At 37.1% G+C, this 22,812-nt stretch overlaps 1 protein-coding gene across 1 annotated transcript; it reads left to right on the top strand.

Annotated features, from left to right (window-relative positions):
• Nucleotides 1-15,804: 15,804 nt before the first annotated feature.
• Nucleotides 15,805-22,561, top strand: LOC113039843 (CD209 antigen-like protein E). Its single transcript, XM_026197956.1, has 5 exons — nt 15,805-15,940; nt 16,196-16,455; nt 16,540-16,661; nt 16,751-16,866; nt 21,721-22,561. Exons 1-5 carry the CDS (start codon nt 15,843-15,845, stop codon nt 21,848-21,850), a joined length of 726 nt encoding a protein of 241 aa, XP_026053741.1. The 5' UTR covers nt 15,805-15,842; the 3' UTR covers nt 21,851-22,561.
• Nucleotides 22,562-22,812: the final 251 nt, after the last annotated feature.

Here is a 22,812-nt window from a genome sequence, read left to right as displayed (position 1 = left end):
AAGTACCGAGAAACAAAATCAAAACAGCCGGCGGCATGGCGCACCAGAAAGTCCGGTGGACGTCGGAGATGGAGGACCAACTCGTCGACCTGTGGCAACACCGTGAATGTTTGTACAACGTTTCGTGTAAAGAATATTATAACGGAAATGACAAGGAGAGGAATTGGGCAGAAATTGCTGCTGCACTTGAAATACCAGGTAATGTTTATCTACAGTAACGTTATCCATCGCTAGCATGACCATAACATTCATTCATATAAATGTCTCGTGTTTGTTCATGTCATATGAAGAAGTGAATGATTGTTTACTCTAAAGTCACGTTTGTTCTCGAGGGATTTTGCGAGATTTCCCGTCTGACATGGGAATGCTCGGGAGTCAAATCGGTTCGTGTGTGATGTGTTGATTTTGCACTGTGGCTGCACACCACATACTGTACGACCAAAACTGTTAGACCCGTGATTTTTTATCACCGTGTGTGGGGTCTCTCAGGTTTGGAAAATCGGTCAACAATTTTAAAATCGTCCCGTGTGAACCAGGCCTTAAGAATGAATTCTATTTTCTTGTGTCGCCCCTGTATGCACAGATTCAGCAGCTTTTGCAAGATTATAGTGTCAATCTTATTGAAAAAACTAGAACCTGTGGGGTACAGTCTGGTGAATAGTATCAAATGTTATGTGACAGTGGAGTTTTTGGAAAAGATGGGAAGGGAAACACAGGGAAACCGGCATGTTTCAGAAGTTTTTGTGGTGGTTTGTAGCTCTGATTCAATGGCTCGTCCAATGTTTCGTAACACAAAGCAGTTTAATACTTTTTATGGTTGTGACTCCTGTTATCACAAAGGTGGTAAATCCTATCCATACGATCAACCTGAACCCGCACTTCGAAATGAAAGAGATCATTTCAGTCATGCAATGTCAGCTTCAGATAATGAGCCAGTATTTAGAGTCAAAGGGCCATCTACTTTAATGAAGCTTAGTCATTTCCAAATCATAAATGGTTTAATTCCTGAATATCAACACAACGTGTGCCTTGGAGTCACTCGGCAACTGTCCACATTGTGGTTTGATACAGCAAACAGTGAAGCCCCATGGTACATTGGCAAACAGATGGAAAAGGATGATATGCGACTTTTAAAAAATAAAACCTCCTGTTGAGATAACTAGGACACCAAGATCAGTGAATGAAAGGAAGTTCTGGAAAGCTTCACAATGGCTAGCATTTCTCCTATTCTATGCTCTCCCTGTACTGAAAGGAAAACTCCCTGCCAGATTTTGGAATCATTTGTTTGTATTGGTGTTTGGTATATATACATTACTCCAGGATAAGATCAAGACTAGAAGCGTATTGTTGTCAGAACTGGCTCTTAAAAAATTTGTAATAGAATTTCAAAGAATATATGGGAAAGACCACTTGGACTTTTAACATGCACTTGCTCACACATATCGCACAGTGTGAAACAGTGGGGACCATTATGGGCTACGTCAGCATTTACATTTGAATCCAATATGGGTACTCTATTAAAGTATTTTAATGGAACACAGAATGTCCCTTCACAAATAGTTAGAAAATTTATGTTGTGGAAAGAATTGCCAGAAAAGGCTAAACATACGATACGGAGATGGTACGTGCGACTCGTGAACCAGTTGACAGAAAGAGGGTGAATTTTCTGTGCTTGTCCTACCTGGTCAACTTGTTGTGTAAATTGTATTGGTGTAAAATATAATGCACCAATAAATGACATGAAACCATTTAAATAAAGCCCAGTTTTAAAGTCATGTCATTGTTCCTTTATTTACATTAACCTACACAATACAATCTGCAAACAGCAGGGATAGATTTTTTTGTAAGTTTGTACTATACATACAAATGGTCGAACTATGTATATGATAATACATCATGTAAAGGTGCAATGGTCTATAATTGTTTACATTAAATAAATGCAAAAGAGCAAACTATACAAATAAATTAACTGTAAGATTTTGATTTACTAACCTGAACCATAAAATATGCATACAGCAGGAACCAACATAATTGGTTCGAACACAAATTGTTTAATGTAAAAGATAGTAAAAAACAGGTGCAATGGTCTTGAATTGTATATTAAAAATACAATATACAATAATACAAAGGAGGAAACACAGACACATGTGCAACTATATGTTAATGTTTATTTGCAATAACCTTCACACATTTTTGGAAACAGCAGTATTTTTTTTATTTATAAAAAGTGCAAATTATATACAAATATGAGCATGACAGTGCAATGTATTATTGTGCAATGATCTACAATTATTATCAAAAATAGATGCAAAAGAGAAACTTCACAAATGATGCAAACTACCGTATAACCGGCATTAATTGGTGTGAACAGACAATAAATAAAGCTAAAGTGCATACTATATACAAAAATGTGCTTTATACTTTATACCCTCCACAAATAGTAAAACACGATAAAATATTAATGGATGCAAAAGTGCAAACTATATACAAAAAATAAAAAAAGTAAAAGTGCAAACTGCAGATACAGTGCATTTCCATATGCACAGAATTAAAAGGTTGAAAGTTGTCAAAGTAGGAACAATTGTTGCTGCCACTCAAAAAGTATTTTCAACATGTCGAACATTGCCTGCGCTCTGTGGTCTTCCGGCACTCTCCGTAGCATATCTGCAACAGTTTGTCCAAACCGGTCGCTCTCATCATTGCCTTGACAAAGTCTCTGTTGAAGCTCCACCCACCATTCTTCCAACTGAGCTTCCAACCGAGCAACCTGCACTTGGACCCAGTCAGCTTTTTCTTTTTTCTTCCTTTTTTGTGCCATTCGTGGACAGGGGGCGGAAGAGATGGCTGGTGATGGGGGCTACCACTTGGTTATTGGTCATCATCGCTGTTGGCTGGAGGTCTCACATCCGATAAACCAGTGGAGTTTGAACTGGTATCAGTCCCATCCTGTGATTATGAAAGAAATAGCAAATAGTATAAGTTATATATAAAATATGATGCATTCATTGTTAATTCATAGATAGATAGAGCTATAATAACTGCATATTCGTAAATTGCAAATGCTAAATTGTTGCATTTGTATTTTCTGTAAGCCAAATAAAATTACAATCTATTATATTATGTAAATACAACCCATTACATATAATTACAACCTATTACACATGCTTTTTGACTCACAGGTATATTATTTTAGCAAAAAATCAATACCCCATGTGGTAGCATTGCTAACCAAGTTAGCTAACCGAAACACAATAGAGGTACATAAAAGGACGTGCATTATTTACCTTATCGTCAAAGTTTGACTCCGTAAGCCGATGTTTGACATGAGGTGCCAGCCAAGATAGGAATAAATAAAACGCTGGGATTTTTTTTCCTCCTGGATCCCCCCTCCTTTTTTACGGAGACGAACGTACATGTCTCGAGAGTCCTTCCATCTTCATGCACTCTGCTACATCTAAACCGACGTTGGAGGAAATCTCCCTCCACAAATTCAATGCCATCTGGCAGTCTTTGTAATCTCCCAAAGAGGAGTCATACAGATGGCTGTATTTCCTCACTTCTTCAATTAATCGCTCGGTCACTTGGTCCATTTCCATGTTGGCTCTTAACTGAATTTCGGAATTTAAAAATGGCGGGCGGTCCAGAGTGCAGAAGATCATTCTGGAAATGCGTAGAAGGAAACGTGATACTACCAATCACAGATCTTGCAGTCCGCGTCGCGACGCGTAGTTACATTTTTGAGGAGGTGCGCTTCAGGGTACCCACTACGCGCACCCGAAGCAGAAGTATAAATTGGCCTTAACTGCTTCTGGTCTTACAGCCGTTTCTTGGTTAATGGAGCACAAATGTGCACCCATCAAAGCCCTGCATATTGTGCATGTACCAAACATTGCTGTGCTTTAGTTGAGGTACTTGTTACATCTAGCAGGCCTTTATGTAAAGATCCACAAATAAATGTACTTTTGTAGATGAGGTTAGGAAGAATGGAAAGATCAGTGCCATCTGGCCTGAAATGATAAAAATTAAATGTGTTGTAGTTGAAACAATTTGTACATTGTACCTTTTCCAGATCCATTTGAAAGAGACTAAAAAAGCAGTCTTTAGTGATATTATACATAGTACTATAGTGTTGTATTGCCAATAATTTATGTTTCATAACAAGACTTGCTTCTTTTCCTATTTGGCTTGATGAGTTGTAATGAGATTTAAAATTGCATCTACTTGTATAGCTATCTATGTTATTATAGAAGCCAGTATGAATTAATTCTGTTCCAATTCTTACACCTGGGAAGAATTGCAAATAAAATCATAAAAAATGTATCTGTTTCTATGTGGGTTAGTATCACTGTGTCAATATCATGTTCAGTTACATGTTTATTTTATTTACTCTAGCCAAGAATACTTATTTATACTTTTAAGTTGTCTTTAATTAAACAAAGGAAAGCCACAGGTAAATCCAACCAAGGAGTGAAAAAGATGAGAACAGAGGATGACCCGTAGGCTGGGTAGTACAAATAACTCAGGAGACCTCTGTGGCAGGAACGACCAGCAGGCTGGCGAGGCGGAGGCTTGACTGGGTTCAGGGGAGAACCGGAGACCGGAGCTTGCAGAGCGGGGAGGCCGCGGTGTTAGACAGCAGGTAAGGTTCTGTGGGGTGTAAATGGTGAGCACAGAGTAATTCCGGCAGTGATAGTGGTCAACTAACCAAACCCCGACGAGACAGGACAAGACAGGACAGGACAGGACCAACTGGTAGTGAAGACGCCAATGACAAATGCTTCATTCGGAGGCAACAATCTGACAAAGAAACAAGAGACCGAGAGGGTAGAAGTAGCCATAATAATGAGGATGAGAAACAGGTGGAGGGGAAATTATCTTAATGAGAAGTGAAGACAGCTGTGACACAGAAACGAAGAGCGAGGGAGACAGGAGGGGAGAAACCAGCAGGGGGAGACAGAGAGAGAGAAAGAGAGAGATAGAGACAGGATCATGACAAGACCATGACATAAGTATATCTCGAATAGCAAGCAGGCCAAATATACTTAGACTTGTCTGTCAGTATCTGTTAGTCAAGTATACTTAAGTGCAATTTGAAGTATATTTCTGAGAAGTACATCTGAATAGTACATACAAAGTAGACTGAAAGTAAACTCTCTTAATTTTAGTTTAAAAGAAGTGTACTAATGGCACACTTGAATAAACTTTTTCGCAAGGGTAGATTCATCAAAGTCACATTAAATTGGAGTTTCTGTATCACTAGAGTCACCAAAATCACATAAGGATGGATTTTGTGTATCACTAGAGTCCCCAAAGTCACATTAAATTGGAGTTTGTGTCACTAGAGTCCACAAAGTCACATTAAATGGGAGTTTGTGTCACTAGACTCTACAAACTGACATAATGGATTTTGTGTTTTACTAGAGTCTCCAAAGTTACATTAAATTGGAGTTTGTGTATCACTGGAGTCACTAAAGTCACATTAAATTGGAGTTTGTGTATCACTAGATTCCCCAAAGTGACATTAAATTGGAGTTTGTGTATCACTAAAGTCTACAAAGTCAAATTAAACTGGAGTTTGTTTCAGAGTCTTCAAAGTGACATTAAAATGGATTTTGTGTATCACTAGAGTCCCCAAAGTGACATTAGAATTGAGTTTGTGTATCACTAGTCCACAAAGTTAAATTAAATTGGAGTTTGTGTATCACTAAAGTCTCCAAAGTTACATTAAATTGGAGTTTGTGTATCACTGGAGTCTTCAAAGTCACATTAAATTGGAATTTGTGTCACTAGAGTCCACAAAGTCGCATTAAATTGGAGTTTGTGTCACTAGAGTCCACAAAGTCACATTAAATTGGAATTTGTGTCACTAGAGTCCACAAAGTCACATTAAATTGGAGTTTGTGTGTCACTAGAGTCCCCAAAGTGAGATTAGAATGAATTTTGTGTATCACTAGTCCCCAAAGTGACATTAAATTCGGGGTTGTGTATCACTAGAGTCTACAAAGTCACTTTAAATTGGAGTTTGTGTCACTAGAGTCTACAAAGTGACATTAAAATGGCTTTTGTGTATTACTAGAGTCCCCAAAATGACATTAGAATGGAGTTTGTGTATCACTAGAGTCTCCAAAATTACATTAAATGGGCATTTGTGCATCACTAGAGTCCACAAAGTCACATTAAACTGGAGTTTGTGTATCACTAGTCCACAAAGTCACATTAAATTGGAGCTTGGGTATCACTAGAGTCCACAAAGTCACATTACATTGGAGTTTGTGTATCAGTTGAGTCTACAAATTGACATTAAATTAGAGTTTGTGTATCACTAGAGTCTATAAAGTGACATTAAATTGGAGTTTGTGTATCACTAGAGTCTCCAAAGTGACATTAAATTGGAGTTTGTGTGAGAGTCTACAAAGTGACATTAAATTGGAGTTTGTGTATCACTAGAGTCCCTAAAGTGACATTAAATTGGAGTTTGTGTATCACTAGAGATTACAAAATCACATTAAATTGGAGTTTGTGTATCACTAGTGTCCCCAAAGTGACATTAGAATGGAGTTTGTGTATCACTAGTCCTCCAAAGTGACATTAGAATGGAGTTTGTGTATCACTAGTCCCCAAAGTTACATTAAATTGTAGTTTGTGTATCACTAGAGTCCCCAAAGTTACATTAAATTGGAGTTTATGAATCACTAGTTCCCAAAGTGACATTAAATTGGAGTTTGTGTATCACTGGAGTCTAAAAAGTGACATTAAATTGGAGTTTGTGTATCACTGGAGTCTACAAAGTCACATTAAATTGGAGTTTGTGTATCACTAGAGTCACCAAAGTGACATTAAATTGGAGTTTGTGTATCACTAGTCCCCAAAGTGACATTAAATTAGAGTTTGTGTATCACTGGAGTCTACAAAGACGCTTTAAATCGGAGTGTGTGTCACTAGAGTCCCCAAAGTGACATTAAATTGGAGTTTGTGAATCATTAGTCCCCAAAGTGACATTAAATTGGAGTCTGTGTATTACTAGAGTCTCCAAAGTTACATTAAATTGGAGTTTGTGTATCACTAGAGTCAACAAAGTCACATTAAATTGGAGTTTGTGTCACTAGAGTCTACAACGTGACATTAAAATGGCTTTTGTGTATTACTAGAGTCCCCAAAATGACATTAGAATGGAGTTTGTGTATCACTAGAGTCTCCAAAGTTACATTAAATTGGCATTTGTGGATCATTAGTCCACAAAGTCACATTAAATTGGAGTTGGGGTATCACTAGAGTCCACAAAGTCACATTAAATTGGAGTTTGTGTATCAGTTGAGTCTACAAATTGACATTAAATTTGAGTTTGTGTATCACTAGAGTCTATAAAGTGACATTAAGTTGGAGTTTGTGTATCACTAGAGTCTCCAAAGTGACATTAAATTGGAGTTTGTTTATCACTAGTCCACAAAGTCACATTAAATGGGAGTTTGTATATCACTAGAGTCCACAAAGTCACATTAAATTGGAGTTTGGGTATCACTCGAGTCCACAAAGTCATATTTAATTGGAGTTTGTGTATCAGTTGAGTCTACAAATTGACATTAAATTAGAGTTTGTGTATCACTAGAGTCTCCAAAGTGACATTAAATTGGAGTTTGTTTATCATTAGAGTCCACAGTCACATTAAATTGGAGTTTATATATCACTAGAGTCCACAGTCACATTAAATTGGAGTTTGTTTATCACTAGTCCACAAAGTCACATTAAACTGGAGTTTGTGTATCGGTTGAGTCTACAAATTGACATTAAATTAGAGTTTGTGTATCACTAGAGTCTCCAAAGTGACATTAAATTGGAGTTTCTTTATCACTAGAGTCACCAGCCATATTAAATTGGAGTTTGTATATCACTAGAGTCTACAAAGTCACTTTAAATTGGAGTTTGTGTATCACTAGAGTCCCTAAAGTGACATTAAATTGGAGTTTGTTTATCACTAGAGATTACAAAATCACATTAAATTGGAGTTTTTGTAACTAAACTCTACAAAGTCACATTAAATTGGATTTTGGGTATCACTAGAGTCCCATAAGTGACATTAGAATGGAGTTTGTGTATCACTAGTCACCAAAGTCACATTAAATTGGAGTGTGTTTCACAAGAATCCATAAAGTCATATTAAATTGGAGTTTGTGTATCACTAGAGTCCCATAAGTGATATTAGAATGGAAAGTCACATTTGTTTGGAGTTTGAGTCTCACCACTTTATTCAAAATATTGAAGTCATTAACTTGACAATTTAAGTAATTTTTATTTGTATAGAACTTTTCTCAATCATCAGAAAGTCATGCCTTAATATTTTATGGATAGTATTAGTAAATGCAAATTGAACTAGAGAGTTGCAGGCAGTTGTCATGGCATGATTCTTTGCCATAGAGATACTTGTTTTTAAAGTAATAATTATTACTGTTCCGTGATCTTCATTAGGCATTTCCCTGGGGCTGAAATATTTTATATTTTGGTTGAAATCATGAACAGGACCCCTTTTTTCATTATTGATTATTGGCATTGGCCTACATCCCATGCTCCTATTAATGACAATGGTGTGATGGCCTAATTGTTAAAAGTAATCAATCATAAATGAGTAGGAAAAAAATATTTTCAATTCTCTTAAGACAGTTATGCAGTGGAAAAACTTACCAATCCATATCCATCAAAATAGGAAAAACAACTTTACCATGTCACACAGATACATCATATTTGGAATTGTACTTTTGTTTCTAATTAGCATAAATCATATGTATCTTCTAAAAGTCTTTAAAGTAAATCACAACCAGAGAATGTGTACCACCTCAAAGTTTCACTTGATCAGAGTTTGTTTTTGTCCTTAAATTGGACATAAAAAATACTGTCCCCAAAGTGAAGCCAAAATGTCAGGTCTGTAAAGAAGGTTTTAGTTGAAAATATCAAGTGATATTTGCACTGAAGGCTTCATCTGTAGTGCAGTTATATCTTTCTCGTCTCTAGACCATTCAGAAAAAGGTGTACCCACAGGTAGGGTGTTCAGTCATGGGTCCTCATTGGGGAGTTTAGTAGGTGTGTGTGTGTGCGTGTGTGTGTCTGTTCTGTTCTGTTTATTTAATTCAATTTCAATTATTGTTCATATCATTATTTACAGGTAAAAGAATGACATCTGAATGTATTTTACTTGAAAATGTACTGCTTCAATAAATGTTTTTTTTCGTATTGTTTTTAGTCCAAAATACAAAATGTTGTATTTCTGATGAAACCTATCTGCATTTAAGTGATGATAAAACATGAACACATAAAGATAGCATAAAATAGTTTATTATTATTATTATTGCTGTCGTTGGTATGAGTGGCAGTAAGTGGTAATAGACAAGAAATGTAGTTTCACACCATTCTGTGGACCACCTTTCTTTAGTCCTTTGGAAATCCTACAGCCTGAACCACTGTAGGCAAACCACGCTTACAACAAAAATGTGTGGTGGTTCAGCTTATTGAAGTTATTTAACAATGAATGTTTTGCAGATTTAAAGTGCACAGTATCCAAATAAATGTAAATTATTACCGCACTTCAGTGGTTTGAGTGTTACCTGTCAGATAGTATCTAGGAGAGGTGTTCAAGTCACAACATCTAACTACTGGTGTGCTTCAGTTCTTGGATCACTTCTATTCTCTGTCTACATGGCATCATTAGGTTTTGTCATTCAGAAAAATGGCTTTTCATACCACTGCTATGCTGATGACACTCAACTTTACCTCTCATTCCATCCTGATGATCCAACGGTAGCTGCTCACATTTCAGCTTGTCTAACAGACATTTTTTTACTGGATGAAGGATCATCACCTTCAACTCAACCTTGCCTAGACAGATCGGCTTGTGGTTCCAGCAAACCCATCGTTTCACCACAATTTCACCATCAAGTTAGGCACGTCAACCACAACTCCTTCAATAACAGCCAGAAACCTTGGAGTTATGATTGATGATCAGAAGACTTTACAACCTTTACAGTTAATCCAGAACGTGGCAACAAGATTAATTTTTAAAGAGCTGAAAAGAACACACGTCACACCTTCTCTTTCTTGAAGGGAAGACCCAAGACCTTGCAGTTGAATCACGAAGCTGAAAAAGCATTCCAAACGCTGAAAACTGCCTTTACCACAACCCCACTCCTTCAACACCCAGATCCGGAAAATTAATTGTTGAGGTGGACACCTCTACTACTGGCATAGGTGCCATCTTGTCCCAATGTCCTGATAACTCAACCAACCCCATGCCCTGTGTCTATTTTTCAAAGAAACTGTCTCCAGCAGAAAGAAACTATGATATAGGCAACAGAGAACTCCTTGCAGTCAAGCTGCCGTTAGGAACTGAGCCTATCTTACCCACAAGAATCTTTGTTAACCCCATCCAATGGGATTTGGACGAGATGTTCAGCGAAAGGGCTCAACAGCAATCCCCTCCTCCACTATGTCCACAGGGTAAAATCTTCATTTCAGAGGAACATTGCAGAGCCCTTATATAAGAAGCACACTCCTCAGTAGGAACTGGACACCCCGGGGTAAATAAAACTCTTGCCTCTCTGCAAAATAAGTACTGGTGGCCTGGGATGCATGAGGACGTTCAGGAATACATCAGGGGTTGCATTCTTTGTGCCATAACCAAGGTACCATGACAGTTACCCATAGGAAAGCTAGTTCCTCTGCCTATTCCACATCGCCAAAGGTCTCACATATGGGTTGATTTTGTTACCGATCTTCCTGCTTCCGATGAGAAAACATGCATTCTAGTAGCTATTGACCAATATTCTTAAGCCTGCAAATGAATCCCTTTACGAGCTCTTCCCACAGCCTTTTAGAAATGCTGTTCGAGCATGTCTTCCGGAACTTCGGAATCCCTGAGTATCAGACCGAGGACCCCAGTTCATCTCACGAGTATGGAAGGCATTATTCTCTCTATGCAATGTCACAGTTTGTCTCAATTCCCGGATATCACCCCCAGGTCAACGGACAAATTGAGCGTAAGATACAAGACATTAGCCGATTCCTCAGAACCTTTTGTCATCAATACCTGAATCTTTGGAACCGTTATCTTATTATTATGGTTTGGGACCAGGCTCACCAACATCTCCAGCAGGCTGTAAATTGTCACCAACACTTAGCTGATGCTCACAGAAGACCACACCCCACCTGCCAGCCTGGACAACTGGTATGGCTTTCAACCCAGGATATCAGATTGAGACAACTGTGCAAAAAGCTCAGTCCTAAATACATTGGACCCTTCTCTGTGTAGAGACAAATAAATCCCGTCAATTATCGATTACTTCTGCCTGCTTAGTATCGGATACACCCTACCTTTCATGTTTCCCTATTAAAACCCCATCACCCATCTGTTTCCATTCTTTCCACAGACCCATACCCTGACGATGACCCCCTGTTGCCACCCATTGAAGCTGAGCCCATCTACACAGTACGAGAGATTCTAGATTCCTGACGTTGTGGTGGGTGATTGGAATATGTAGTAGACTGGGAGGATTATGGACCCGAGGAAAGATGTTGGGTTCCTCGCCAAGATATCCTAGACCATCAACCTGCTCAACGACTTTCACACCCAGCATCCAGAAAGACCTGCCCCACGACCCAGAGGTAGACCCCCACGATGTTGGAGAGTTAGGTCCACTGGCACGGACCCTGGATGGGGGGGTTGTGTCAGGGATCTGGCAAGCCCGGTATCTGCAAATCCGCAATGATCCCAGTCACTTGATTATTAACCAGCCACTCCTGCCACGCATTACCAAAACCAATCACCGCCAGTCTAAAAGTACTCACCCGCACCACAGATCCTCTTCAAGCCTCCAACAGGAACAGTCTCATCCCTCTTGTCTCCAGAGCTTCTACATGCCAAGCGTAACGTATACTCACCTTTTGGTGTTACACTAACTGGTGTCTTTGTTCTGCTGCCCTCAGGACAGTTGTTACTGGCTTCGGCTTTGACGTTACAAGAACCCAGCGAACTCGCCTGTCTGTATGACCAATCCATGTGACTCTCAGATTACCTATATCTTTATTGGAGATTCAACGAGCACTTAAGGACACGGATTCACCGCTCACTTGTACATATATTACTCAATAAATAACTGTTCTGAATTCACCTATCTCTGTCTCGCGAGTCATCCTGACACTTGCGCTATTCTTTTTCTATTCTATCTGTTATCTTTTTGTTATATTATTTAAAAGCCCTTGCTACGTGTATTCCGAGACTTGTTATAGCACTTATATATCATTGCTCTTTTGTTCTTTATGATTGCTTCCATTGACCTAATTTGTAAATTGCTTTGGATAAAAGCATCTGCTAAATGAATAAATGTAAATTGATCAGTTGAACTTCCTGTCCGTCATTTTGGACATCTTTGAAAACCTACTTTTTTTAACTCCTTCTACAGACCATTGGGTAACCGTTTTTTTTTTTTTTTTTTTTTTTAGTTCTAGTGTTTTCAGAAGTGTCTTTCTGTTGGCTGTGAGAACTCAGTTTGTTTGACCGCAATGGTTTAACCCATACAGATCTGAGATAATCTCTGAACACAATTTAAATGCTGGGAACTCACACATTCACATAATAGTTCCTCTTTTTTTCTTTAACTGGCTTTCTGCAGCTCAATTTATCTTTTTCCTTTCACGTAAATGTTTGTTATTGGTTAAAAACCATTTAAAAATTCACAGTTAGTGTTAGTTTAAAGCAGGCCTGTCAACACACCTGGCTGTGATTTTCAAGTTGATTGATTCAGGTGTGTTTAATTAGAGTTGTAAAGTGACTCCTCAGAAGCAGGAATGAGGAATCTGATGTAGCTAAAGCACAGATCTACACACATACCTGTTTCTGGAGCCTCACCAACATGGCACATGCTGAACGTCTGCATTATCTGAGAGAATTGATGATACGTCACTGATGCCCATCAAGGGGAAGTTGTGGCCTAGTGGTTAGAGAGTTTGACTCCTAACCCCAAGGTTGTGGGTTTGAGTCTTGGGCTGGTAATAACACGACTTAGGTGCCCTTGAGTGAGGCACTGCTCCTTGAGCACTGCAGCATAAATGATGACCACTGCTCAAGGGGTGTGTTCACTGCTGTGTGTGTGTGCACTTTGGATGGGTCAAATGCAGAGTATGAATTCTGAGTATGGGTCACCATACTTGGCTGTATGTCACTTTAAGTCAAGTCACCTTTATTTATATAGTGCTTTTAATAATACAGATTGTGTCAAAGCCCTTAATGGTATTAAATAAGAAAATTGTGTGAATAATGCAAAAGGACAACAGTAAACACTACATTTTCATTTAGTTCAGTGATGTCATCATCCAGCTTAGTTCAGTTTAAATAGTACCTGTGCAATCAAGTCAAGGATATTAACACAGCAACAACTCAATGCTTCTCCAGATAGTCTTGGCATACAACTTAACATAAGTAATCAAGGGTTTATGGCGTTCCAATTCCGCTCAAGCAACTTAATCAGTGACATACATCAGAGTCAATGAGACGGAGGGAAGTTAGAGAGGGAAGGGCATAACAAAATGAACTAGAACGCAGCCAAGAACATCTAGTACCGAGAGTATGAAAGTACCTGGTTGTGTTATTGATATCGAGGATGCATCAAAAGAGTCCAAACCCTTTGACATCCCAGAAGTCATAGCTGGAAGCCGATAAATTTCCTTCTCATTCAAGAGATTCCCACTGCAATTTCATGAATGTGTGACTGCTTGGGAAGGTAAACATCTGTTGTTTTGTTTTGCATAATTTTAATAAAGTGATAAAGGTATTTACAAAGCCAGTTGTACTTTTATTGGCACATTTGAAATACATTGAAAGGTTAATATCTACTGATTAACAGCACCCAGAATGTCCAAAATTTTATCTAACTTTTCATGTATAGACGGTTTCAACAGGAACAACATAAACAAACATTACTGCTCTTAACTTCCGGTACACTTCCGCGAATAATCAGTCAATAACAAAAGTCCCTCTAGCGTAGATTATTTCTGATAACAAGAAAATTAATAACAAGTAAATTACATTAGATAGTAATTTAAAACAATAGGTGTGTTCAACTTGATGCAGCGCTGCAAAGATCGGGCGGGGAAAAATACATTAAGAGTCAAGTCAGGCATTCGACTAAAATAATTACTGATGTTAACACACAGGAAAATGGCAGATATAAATGGGGTACATAATGTTTTATGTTTAGATTAACAAGCAGCTAATGCCACGTTCCAGGCAACCTGTAACCAGTGTTTTTCCAACCGTGAAAGGGCACTGGAAGGGCAGTCAAACCCGAACTCCGAGTTATGACATCACACAGCACGTGAAACAACGATGGCAGCCCCTACGAATAATATTACCTATGGATGCAGTGTTTATTCAAGTGGTACATGTTGAAAAAATGATTTTCGGACAATGTAACTGCAATAAAATTAATAATCTAGTTTGGCGTGACTTGCCTGGAACGGTACAAAGTTGTTGTTCTTGGTTTGAAATCATGACTTACAAGCTCAAAAACCTGCCTGGTACGCAGCATAACATCTAAGGTCGATGAAACTATAACAATAAAAAAAATTCTGCATTTCTGTTTTGAACTGCGCGCGCTGAAGATGGCCAGTAGATTGATGCATTTGATAGCAAGTTTTTAATCAATGGGATTCAACTCATAATTTCATATAGAACACGCTTCGTTATTTATACAACATAATGTTAATATTAAGACTTAAAGGATATTTGCAAAAAGAGCCTGAATGCAAATGAACATATCTGAATGCTAACTCCTTTTGTGGACACATTCTTCATGAAACAATGTGCAGAAACACAGCAGCTAAACTAAAAAAATTCACAGCGTTTTAGTATAATGGTCTTATCATTATAGTATCATGTATTTAACAGTCCCAGTCATAGTTATTAATATTCTGCATTGTAGTTTGACCTGCTCGCGTTGAAGAGATATCACCGTAGTACTACAAGGAAGCACTTGACTCAAAACCAAATGCATCTTATCTCAGGTAAATAATATATCCACTGACTGAAATGTTTTGTAATGACTTGTACCCTTACGAGTTCGAAAAAATCCAGTCTCAAAGTTTTAAATCCCTGCCGCCAAGATACTCCTCTGTCGATCACGGATTATGGAAAGTTAAGCATAAATCTATAGGGGTGGATTTATTCATGCACTTAAAAATATTCATTTGAAGCTTCTTTCTTTTCAGATTCTTACAGCTTTATCATAATAGGCTGTATATTAACTTATTGGGAGAAGACCGGTAGTTCTATGTGAAATCAGACATCTGAGCTCCCCCATATAGTTAAATAGCATAATCAATAACACCCCGCAAATATTTGATTGTTAGATTGGTAGTCGAATCAGACTCCTCGAATCAAAGCATAGATTCGTTGACTATTCGGGGTCACCCCTAGATCATAGCAGAATGGTCGTGCATCTCACACAGCAGTGTATTGTTACTGAATGATTATGATGAGCATTTTGGAATGAATTAGTTCATTAAACCCATAACATTATTTATGCAGAAATTTTGCTCATGCTAAGCTTCATTAAACAGTCTGTGTAAATGTGTCTTAAACTTATTCTTTCGAGACAATTATCTTTTTGTTTGGACAAATGAATGACCAATTTACTTGTCCAAAAGCACAGGTCAAGGCTTACTGTTGTGTCCTGAATGTGCAATTCAGAGAGTTTCGATGTGGTTCTGTGCTTGAACTAAAAACCACTTCCTTGTTGGGTACTTCTTTAAAAACTGTGCGATCTGTGAAGACACACTAAGTAGATATACAGTAAGAGCGAAAAATGGAAAAAGACACCTCTGATATATCCAGAAATATCAATAATACATCTGGACTTCAAACACAGTCAGGGCAAGGACGAAGGAAAGGCACAAAAGCGCAGTAAGTAGAAAGCTTAGTTTGAAGTACAAATGGTGTTGCTAATGTTTGAGATACATTTTTATTACTTCATTATATGACAAGTCTGTCTACATATTTGCTTTAATATAATATGCGTTAACACAATTTTTATTTTTTTAGCAGATGCTCTTATTAGAATATTTTACTCTATCGATTACTTACAAAGGTTGATTTGAGATGTTATGTATAATAATATGAAGTAAATTTTTATTAATTGATATTTTTGTGTTTGGCAAGAGGAAACAGATGTTTGGTGTTGATCACAGTGAGTCTCGGGATTGTTTGTATTCTGCTGTTGATCACCATCATTCTGCAGCACTTCATGATCACAGCAGAGAGAGACAAGATAAAGAGTTACAAGAACACAGCTGAAGGATTCAATCAAACTAGGTTCTGCTTACATAGCAGATACACTGAAGTAGAAGAGAAGAAACTGGAGTTAGAAAGCAAAGATACTCCTTTGAGTAATGAACTAAAGAAGGAAGCTTCCAAACAAGGTTAGTATGAATCTAGTGTGGTCTTTTATATTTTTTTTTATCTTTACTGTATTTATACAGCTTAAAAATGTTGGTTTCTGTTAGGAAACCTGTGTGCTGCAGATGGATTTTTCACCTCCATTGAAATGAAGAATTGGTCTGACAGCAGACAGTTTTGCAGGGATCATGGTTTAGATCTGCTCATTATCAAGAGTAAAGTGAAGCAGGTGAGTTTCAAAGAGTAGATTTATATGACTGATGTGAGTGTCTGTTCATGAATGAGAGGAATCACAGTAATTCATTTTTGCATACACAGACCACCGTGTCTAAATTTATCAAGGAGAAGATGGGTGTGACTGTGTGGATTGGATTGTCCGACATAGAGAAAGAGGGCAGCATGAAATGGGTGGATAATTCACCACTGAATAATGGGTAAGTGATGAAACACCCACAGATAATTGTCTCAGTCTCCGACTATTCTATTCTTATTGTAATGCTTCTAATGCATTCCCAAATCAGAATTTTTTTTCAACTAAACCATATTGTATCTGTGTTACGGAGATGACGAGATGAAACACGTGCGGATCAATGTGCAAGCTTTTATTAATAAACTTTGTCAAATACACAGGCAGGATCGAACAGCAGCAAACAGGTATGGCACAGGAAAGACAAAAGAGTATTCCTAGTGCAGGCGAAGGTCTTCGATTGGACAAGGCAAACAGCTAATACACAAACAGGTGATAGTCCAGTAAAGGGGCAAACATAGTCCAAACGATAAGGCGAAAGAAATCCAAGGCAGGCAGAGAAGCAGGCAACCAGGTAATCAAATAACACAATGAGGCAAGACTAGACTAGAACTAGAAACAAACACAAGATAATGGAAAAGTGCTCTGTAAAGTTGCTATCACTTAACTGAGCAATATTCGCAAACAATACTCGGCCATGAATGGCTGTTTGAGACTGATTCTTATAGTGGGTGGAATTGGTTGCAGGTGTAAATGTAATAATTGAAATGGAGTATGAAAAATGTAGTCCGTGGCGACATGGAAGTAAGTGTGGTGCGTGAGTCAATATAATCAGAAGGCGACCTCTGGTGGTGAGCAGACAGAAGAATACAGACCGGATTCATGACAATCTGCTCAGTAATGTCTCATTACTTAATTTACCCCTTTTATTAATTACAATTTGAGAAATTCTCTGAATAATACATTTCATGAAAATATATTAAATAAAATAAAGTAAAAATGCAGACCTGCCAACATGTACGCATTTTTTGTACTCTCTGTACGCATTTTGACCCATAAGTATGCTCTCTAGGTACGCATTTTGTTGCTCCTTGCATTTCGCCGATTTCAGTTTCTATGCAATCTATGACACTGATTCTGCCGCTGAGCCACAGCGTGTAAGTGGAGTGAAAAGCTTTCGGCCAATCAGAGCGGTACATGTTAACCCACCGCCCACCTGCCCCCCCTATCCACAAGCTTAGTTGGCAGTTGGAAAAGTGGTGGAATGGCTTGAAATCTAGAAGGTTTAGGTGCTGATTAACGTAAGATAAAGGTAACACTTAGGCTATGTTTAGCCTAATTGAATTTATGAACATTACAAATGACCTTGACATCATAACAAGCAGTCCAGCTGTGACGAGCTCAGTTTTGTTCACGCGTTCTTGTAGGCTAACATGTAAGGGTGGCGCTGCCAATAACGCACCTAAAAGCTGCCACAAAGAACCGGCAAAAGTAATGATTATAAAATATTTTATGAATATAATTATTAACCCTCTGGGGATGGATTGGGCGGTACCGCCCAAAATGGCATACTTTTACAAATGTGTAGTTATCTCAAAAACTATTAATGCTAGAGAGATGCGTTTTTTTTGCCGTCTTCCTCAGATTCCGCTGAAAACAGCGGTGTCCAGGTGTCCAGTAAACACTTCCCTTATTGCGCAATACCACTGCGTAAACAGGCCAATGAAAACGATTGTGCTAGGCAGATTCAACACGCAACAGCCAATGGAAAAATTGCCGCTGGGAGGAGTCTTTTTCTAACCCAATCAGAGGAAGGTTATGTCTTCTAGCGATTCAGAGGACTCTGTAGCTCTGCTGTAGCCTTGTAAAAGCTGGCTGGACTAAAGTAAAAGACATGTAATCAATAAGCGTTCAGAGAATCAGCATCAGGGTGGAGAAAGCAGAAAGCGATCGGAGTGTTACAGAGAGCGATCGGAGTATTAGCGAGCACAAAGAGCTAAATTTGAGCGATCGGAGAATCAGCATCACGTGGAGAAAGCAGAAAGCGATCCGAGTGTTAGCGAGCACAAAGAGATAAATTCGAGAGAGATACAGCATTATTACAGAATTGTTTTATCAAAATGGCAAGCAGTAAAAGATTTACGGCAGAACAAGCTCTGGAACAATTACTGGAAAGGCCTGGAGAGGCCTTTCTTTGCTCACTGGCATGCCTAGGACTGTTTTTTAAAAAAAGTTAATTATTTAATTGTTCTTTACACATTTGATTAAACAATAACACATTTCTGTCAAGCAAAGAGTTTGAAAAAATATATTTTCTTTGTTCAAAAACTGTTCTATATTGTGTGTTTTTCAGTAATAAATGACAAAAATCTAATTTTCGTTTTTGAAATTCTCTAGTTTATTGTAAAATTTTTCACTCATACTTCCTTTATATAAACATATTGCATGCATGCTTATGGTAGCTTAGGGTCTTCTGAATCCATAGATACCAAACACAGGGTGTTCCATCTCCTTTACATATGATTTATAAGCCCAAATATAAAAATAGAGAAAACAGACCAAAAAGGGCTTAGTCCCAAAAAAAAAAAAAAACGCCTAGGACTGTTTGTAAATAAAGTTAATTATTTAATTGTTCTTTACACATTTGATTGAACATTAACCCATTTCTGTCAAGCAAAGAGTTTGAAAAATATATTTTTGGGTCAAAAACTTTTAACTATTGTTGTGTGAGGTAGGATTTTCAGTAATAAATGAGAAAAATCTCATTTTCGTCTTTGAAATTCTCTAGTTTATTGTAAAATTTTTCACTCATACTTCCTTTATAGACATATTGCATGCATGCTTATGGTAGCTTAGGGTCTTCTGAATCCATTGATACCAAATACATGGTGGTCCATCCTCATTACATATGGTTTATAAGTCCCCTAAGGGTTAATAAACAAGTGTTTTCTGTATCAATGTCGTGTTGACTGCAAAGATAAAGTTGATGATGCTGTCTCGCAATCTTCGCAGTAGTGAACGCTCCAGAAAAATGCACATTTCATATGGATTAACGTTACAGAAGCAGAGAGCAGTCTGTTTTCTTTCGTTTTGAAGTGTTCTGTTCGACCCTCTGGAGTCGATTAAGGCTTACACGCATTATGAGTCATTTTCTCCTGATAACCCTGAAAAGAACTTAAATTACACTTTCAGTTTTGATCGTACAGATAAGAGCAATACATCAATCAAATCTGTAAATGGTCTACTTTTATTTGTATACAGACATAATAACAAAAAACCTTTGTGCACTTATAAAATAAAGATAACAAACAAGGTGTGCTGTCTGCGCTGATCTTCATTTAGACACACGTCATTAAAATTAACTGTAACTCAGTGAATACTCAACAAAGAGAGAGATATATCTATAGAAAGCCTGACATGTCTACTTTTAAACTAAACAAGTGCCGCCGAAAACAGATATTCTGTGATAAAGTAATCCATATGAAAACAACGCGATGTTCATTTTTCACGTCTCCCTTCATTATCTTCTAATTCGACCATGCCCCTGCGCTGAACGCGCTATTCAGATTATAATGTTAAATAAAGTTTTTATTTTATTTTACTGTTTGCTTCGCGATGAGAGGAATAAGATATAATTCACCCCAAAATGTAATTTGGTTGAGTATTTGAGATTTGGATTTCCTCAGAAAAAAAAGAATGAAGCACTTTATTCAGCAGAGATCATAAACATGAGTAAGTCTCTTTTTATATATCTATATACTTGTACTAGTTTCACATAACGTTTGAAACCTTTTCCGAACTATAATTCCTGACTAAATGTATAATCAAGTGAAACATTATGAAGTTTCAATAACAATATACAATACTATACCATTCAAAAGCTTGATGTAAATAATATAAATGTAACAAATAAATGTAACTGTAACACATGTAACAAACAATGCTGTTCTTTCAATTTATCCCCCCGAAAAAAACTGAAAAAATATATATATATTCTCCGCTCTTTTCAACATAACAATCTATTAATATGAGCACAGAGTTTAGTGTTTAGTTCTCTGGTGACAAGAAAGGTCATGATTGCTTTCAAAGGCAGCATAAAGAGACTTTCACTGATGCACTACTTGGTTGTAGTACTCATAAAATTTCTTCAAGGTTGGCAGGTATGAAAATGGACAATTTGCAAGAATACATATAAATAAAAAATTGAAATTGTGTATGAATATATCATCATGTCATATTTATTATATCAAATTAAATAAAGATTACAATTACATTGATTCAATGGATTTAATTTAATTAATTTGAACATATAATTCATGACTGCTCAAGACAGTCTAAATTTATGAAAATTACTCATATTGTTTGGTTACATAAAGAACGAGAACTGAAATGTTTTCAAACAAAATATATACATTTTACTTGCATAAACCTTTTCTTTATTATAAAAAAAAAAAATCCTTTTCATCCTGCACAGTTCATCAATAGGTGGAAGCAGGTTTTCTTGTACTTTCAGCTTTATCTGCTCATCTGCAAGCATGTTCATAAACGAAACAGCCATAGTGGGAAAGGGGAACAAAAATCTGCATATTTTCATTTTCAAAGTAGACGTAAGAAGCAAAAGCTATAACAACTTATTTTAAATTGTTTTATACAGTGTGTTAAATTTTTAATTAGAAAAAAAAAACTGAAATAAATAAATAATGTGTAGTTTGACAGTCTAAACACATAAAAAACACACCTTAAAAATATGGATTAAAAAAAGTATCTCTTCCAGGTCAAAACAGATCTGAAAGGTTAAAAACAAGACCATTACATCCTTCAAAACAGACCTGATCAGGAGAGTTAAAACAAGACCATTACATCCTTCAGTGAACAGCACAGTCACAACCAAAGACTCTTCCCAATAGATCTTGATCTCTTTTATTTTTCTGTTCTTTCACTTCCACTCTCACTTCTGTACTACTTTAGTTTACTCTTGTATTGTTGACTCTTGTTGATTTTGGGGTTGTGAATAACTGACAATCTAATACATTTTAATCAGGTCTTGGATGAAGGGTGAGCCAAATGACGTAGCTGGAAATGAAGACTGTGTTATAATGAATCCAACCTCCATCCTGGAAAACTGGAATGATATCCCATGCGCAGAAAAGGGCAGGTTTCTTTGTGAATAATATGCTTCATTGTGTATGGTCATGAATATACTTGTATTAAAAAAAAAAGATAAAAAGATTCCTGTCTTTTAAAACCCTAAAACATGCTCAAATTCACCCTGTTATTTTGATAATATAAGGTTTGAGAAACTGCTTTCGAATCAAATTGCTTTATCATTGAATAAAATGACCAATAACTATTAACTCTTTCCCTGCCAGCGTTTATGAAGTTGCCAGCCACTGCCAGTATTTTTGATGACTTTCACTAAAATGTTATGGCCCCCAGAATATTTTGTTGTATGCATATCTGAACATGCAACACACCAAAATAAAGATCAGAGCCTGTACTTTTAAACCCAAAAAATCTGCTTGAAACATTCTTTTTGTTTTTTTATAAACACATGAATGTAGAAACGTTTCATTAAAAAGCATCATAAAGCAAAATGCTGAGAAACTCATTTTTTATCAAAGACTACATCTGTATTAAATTCAGTTCGATGATCAAAGCAAAGATGCAGTAGATTGCTTCCATCAGCACCCACTAAGCTTCACAGCCCTTAACCACTTCCTGGATCCTCATTTCACTCTGTAACATTAGGGAGTTTTCGTTTATATGCGGTTAGTGTTGATGATTGCATTATTTTTCATATCCTTACATGAGATTGCTCATTTCTGTGCTTTTGATCTAAAAAATTGAATGTGCACTGTGCAATGTCCGAACTGATTGCACTGTATTTTATGTATTATCATTTTCTAGTTTTAACTGTTTGAAATTCAAGTCAATTTCTAAATAATTGTAAAAGTTTTAAGTTCCCTGTTTTATTGCTGTGATTCTTTATTATTTTACTTCTTTTTATGTAAAGCACTTTGAATTACCATTGTGAATTAAATATGAATAAACTTGCCTTGCCCTGCCTTGTGAATCCACAGCATTATTTTTATTTGAAACTTCATTCTTATACTGGCTTTGCTGCTTGTGATGG

Source organism: Carassius auratus, chromosome 22 (assembly GCF_003368295.1).
Source record: "Carassius auratus strain Wakin chromosome 22, ASM336829v1, whole genome shotgun sequence".
NCBI classification, from domain to species: Eukaryota; Metazoa; Chordata; class Actinopteri; order Cypriniformes; family Cyprinidae; genus Carassius; species Carassius auratus.
The sequence above is the reverse complement of the archived record's forward strand: the minus strand, read 5'-3'. Positions and strand labels throughout refer to the sequence as shown.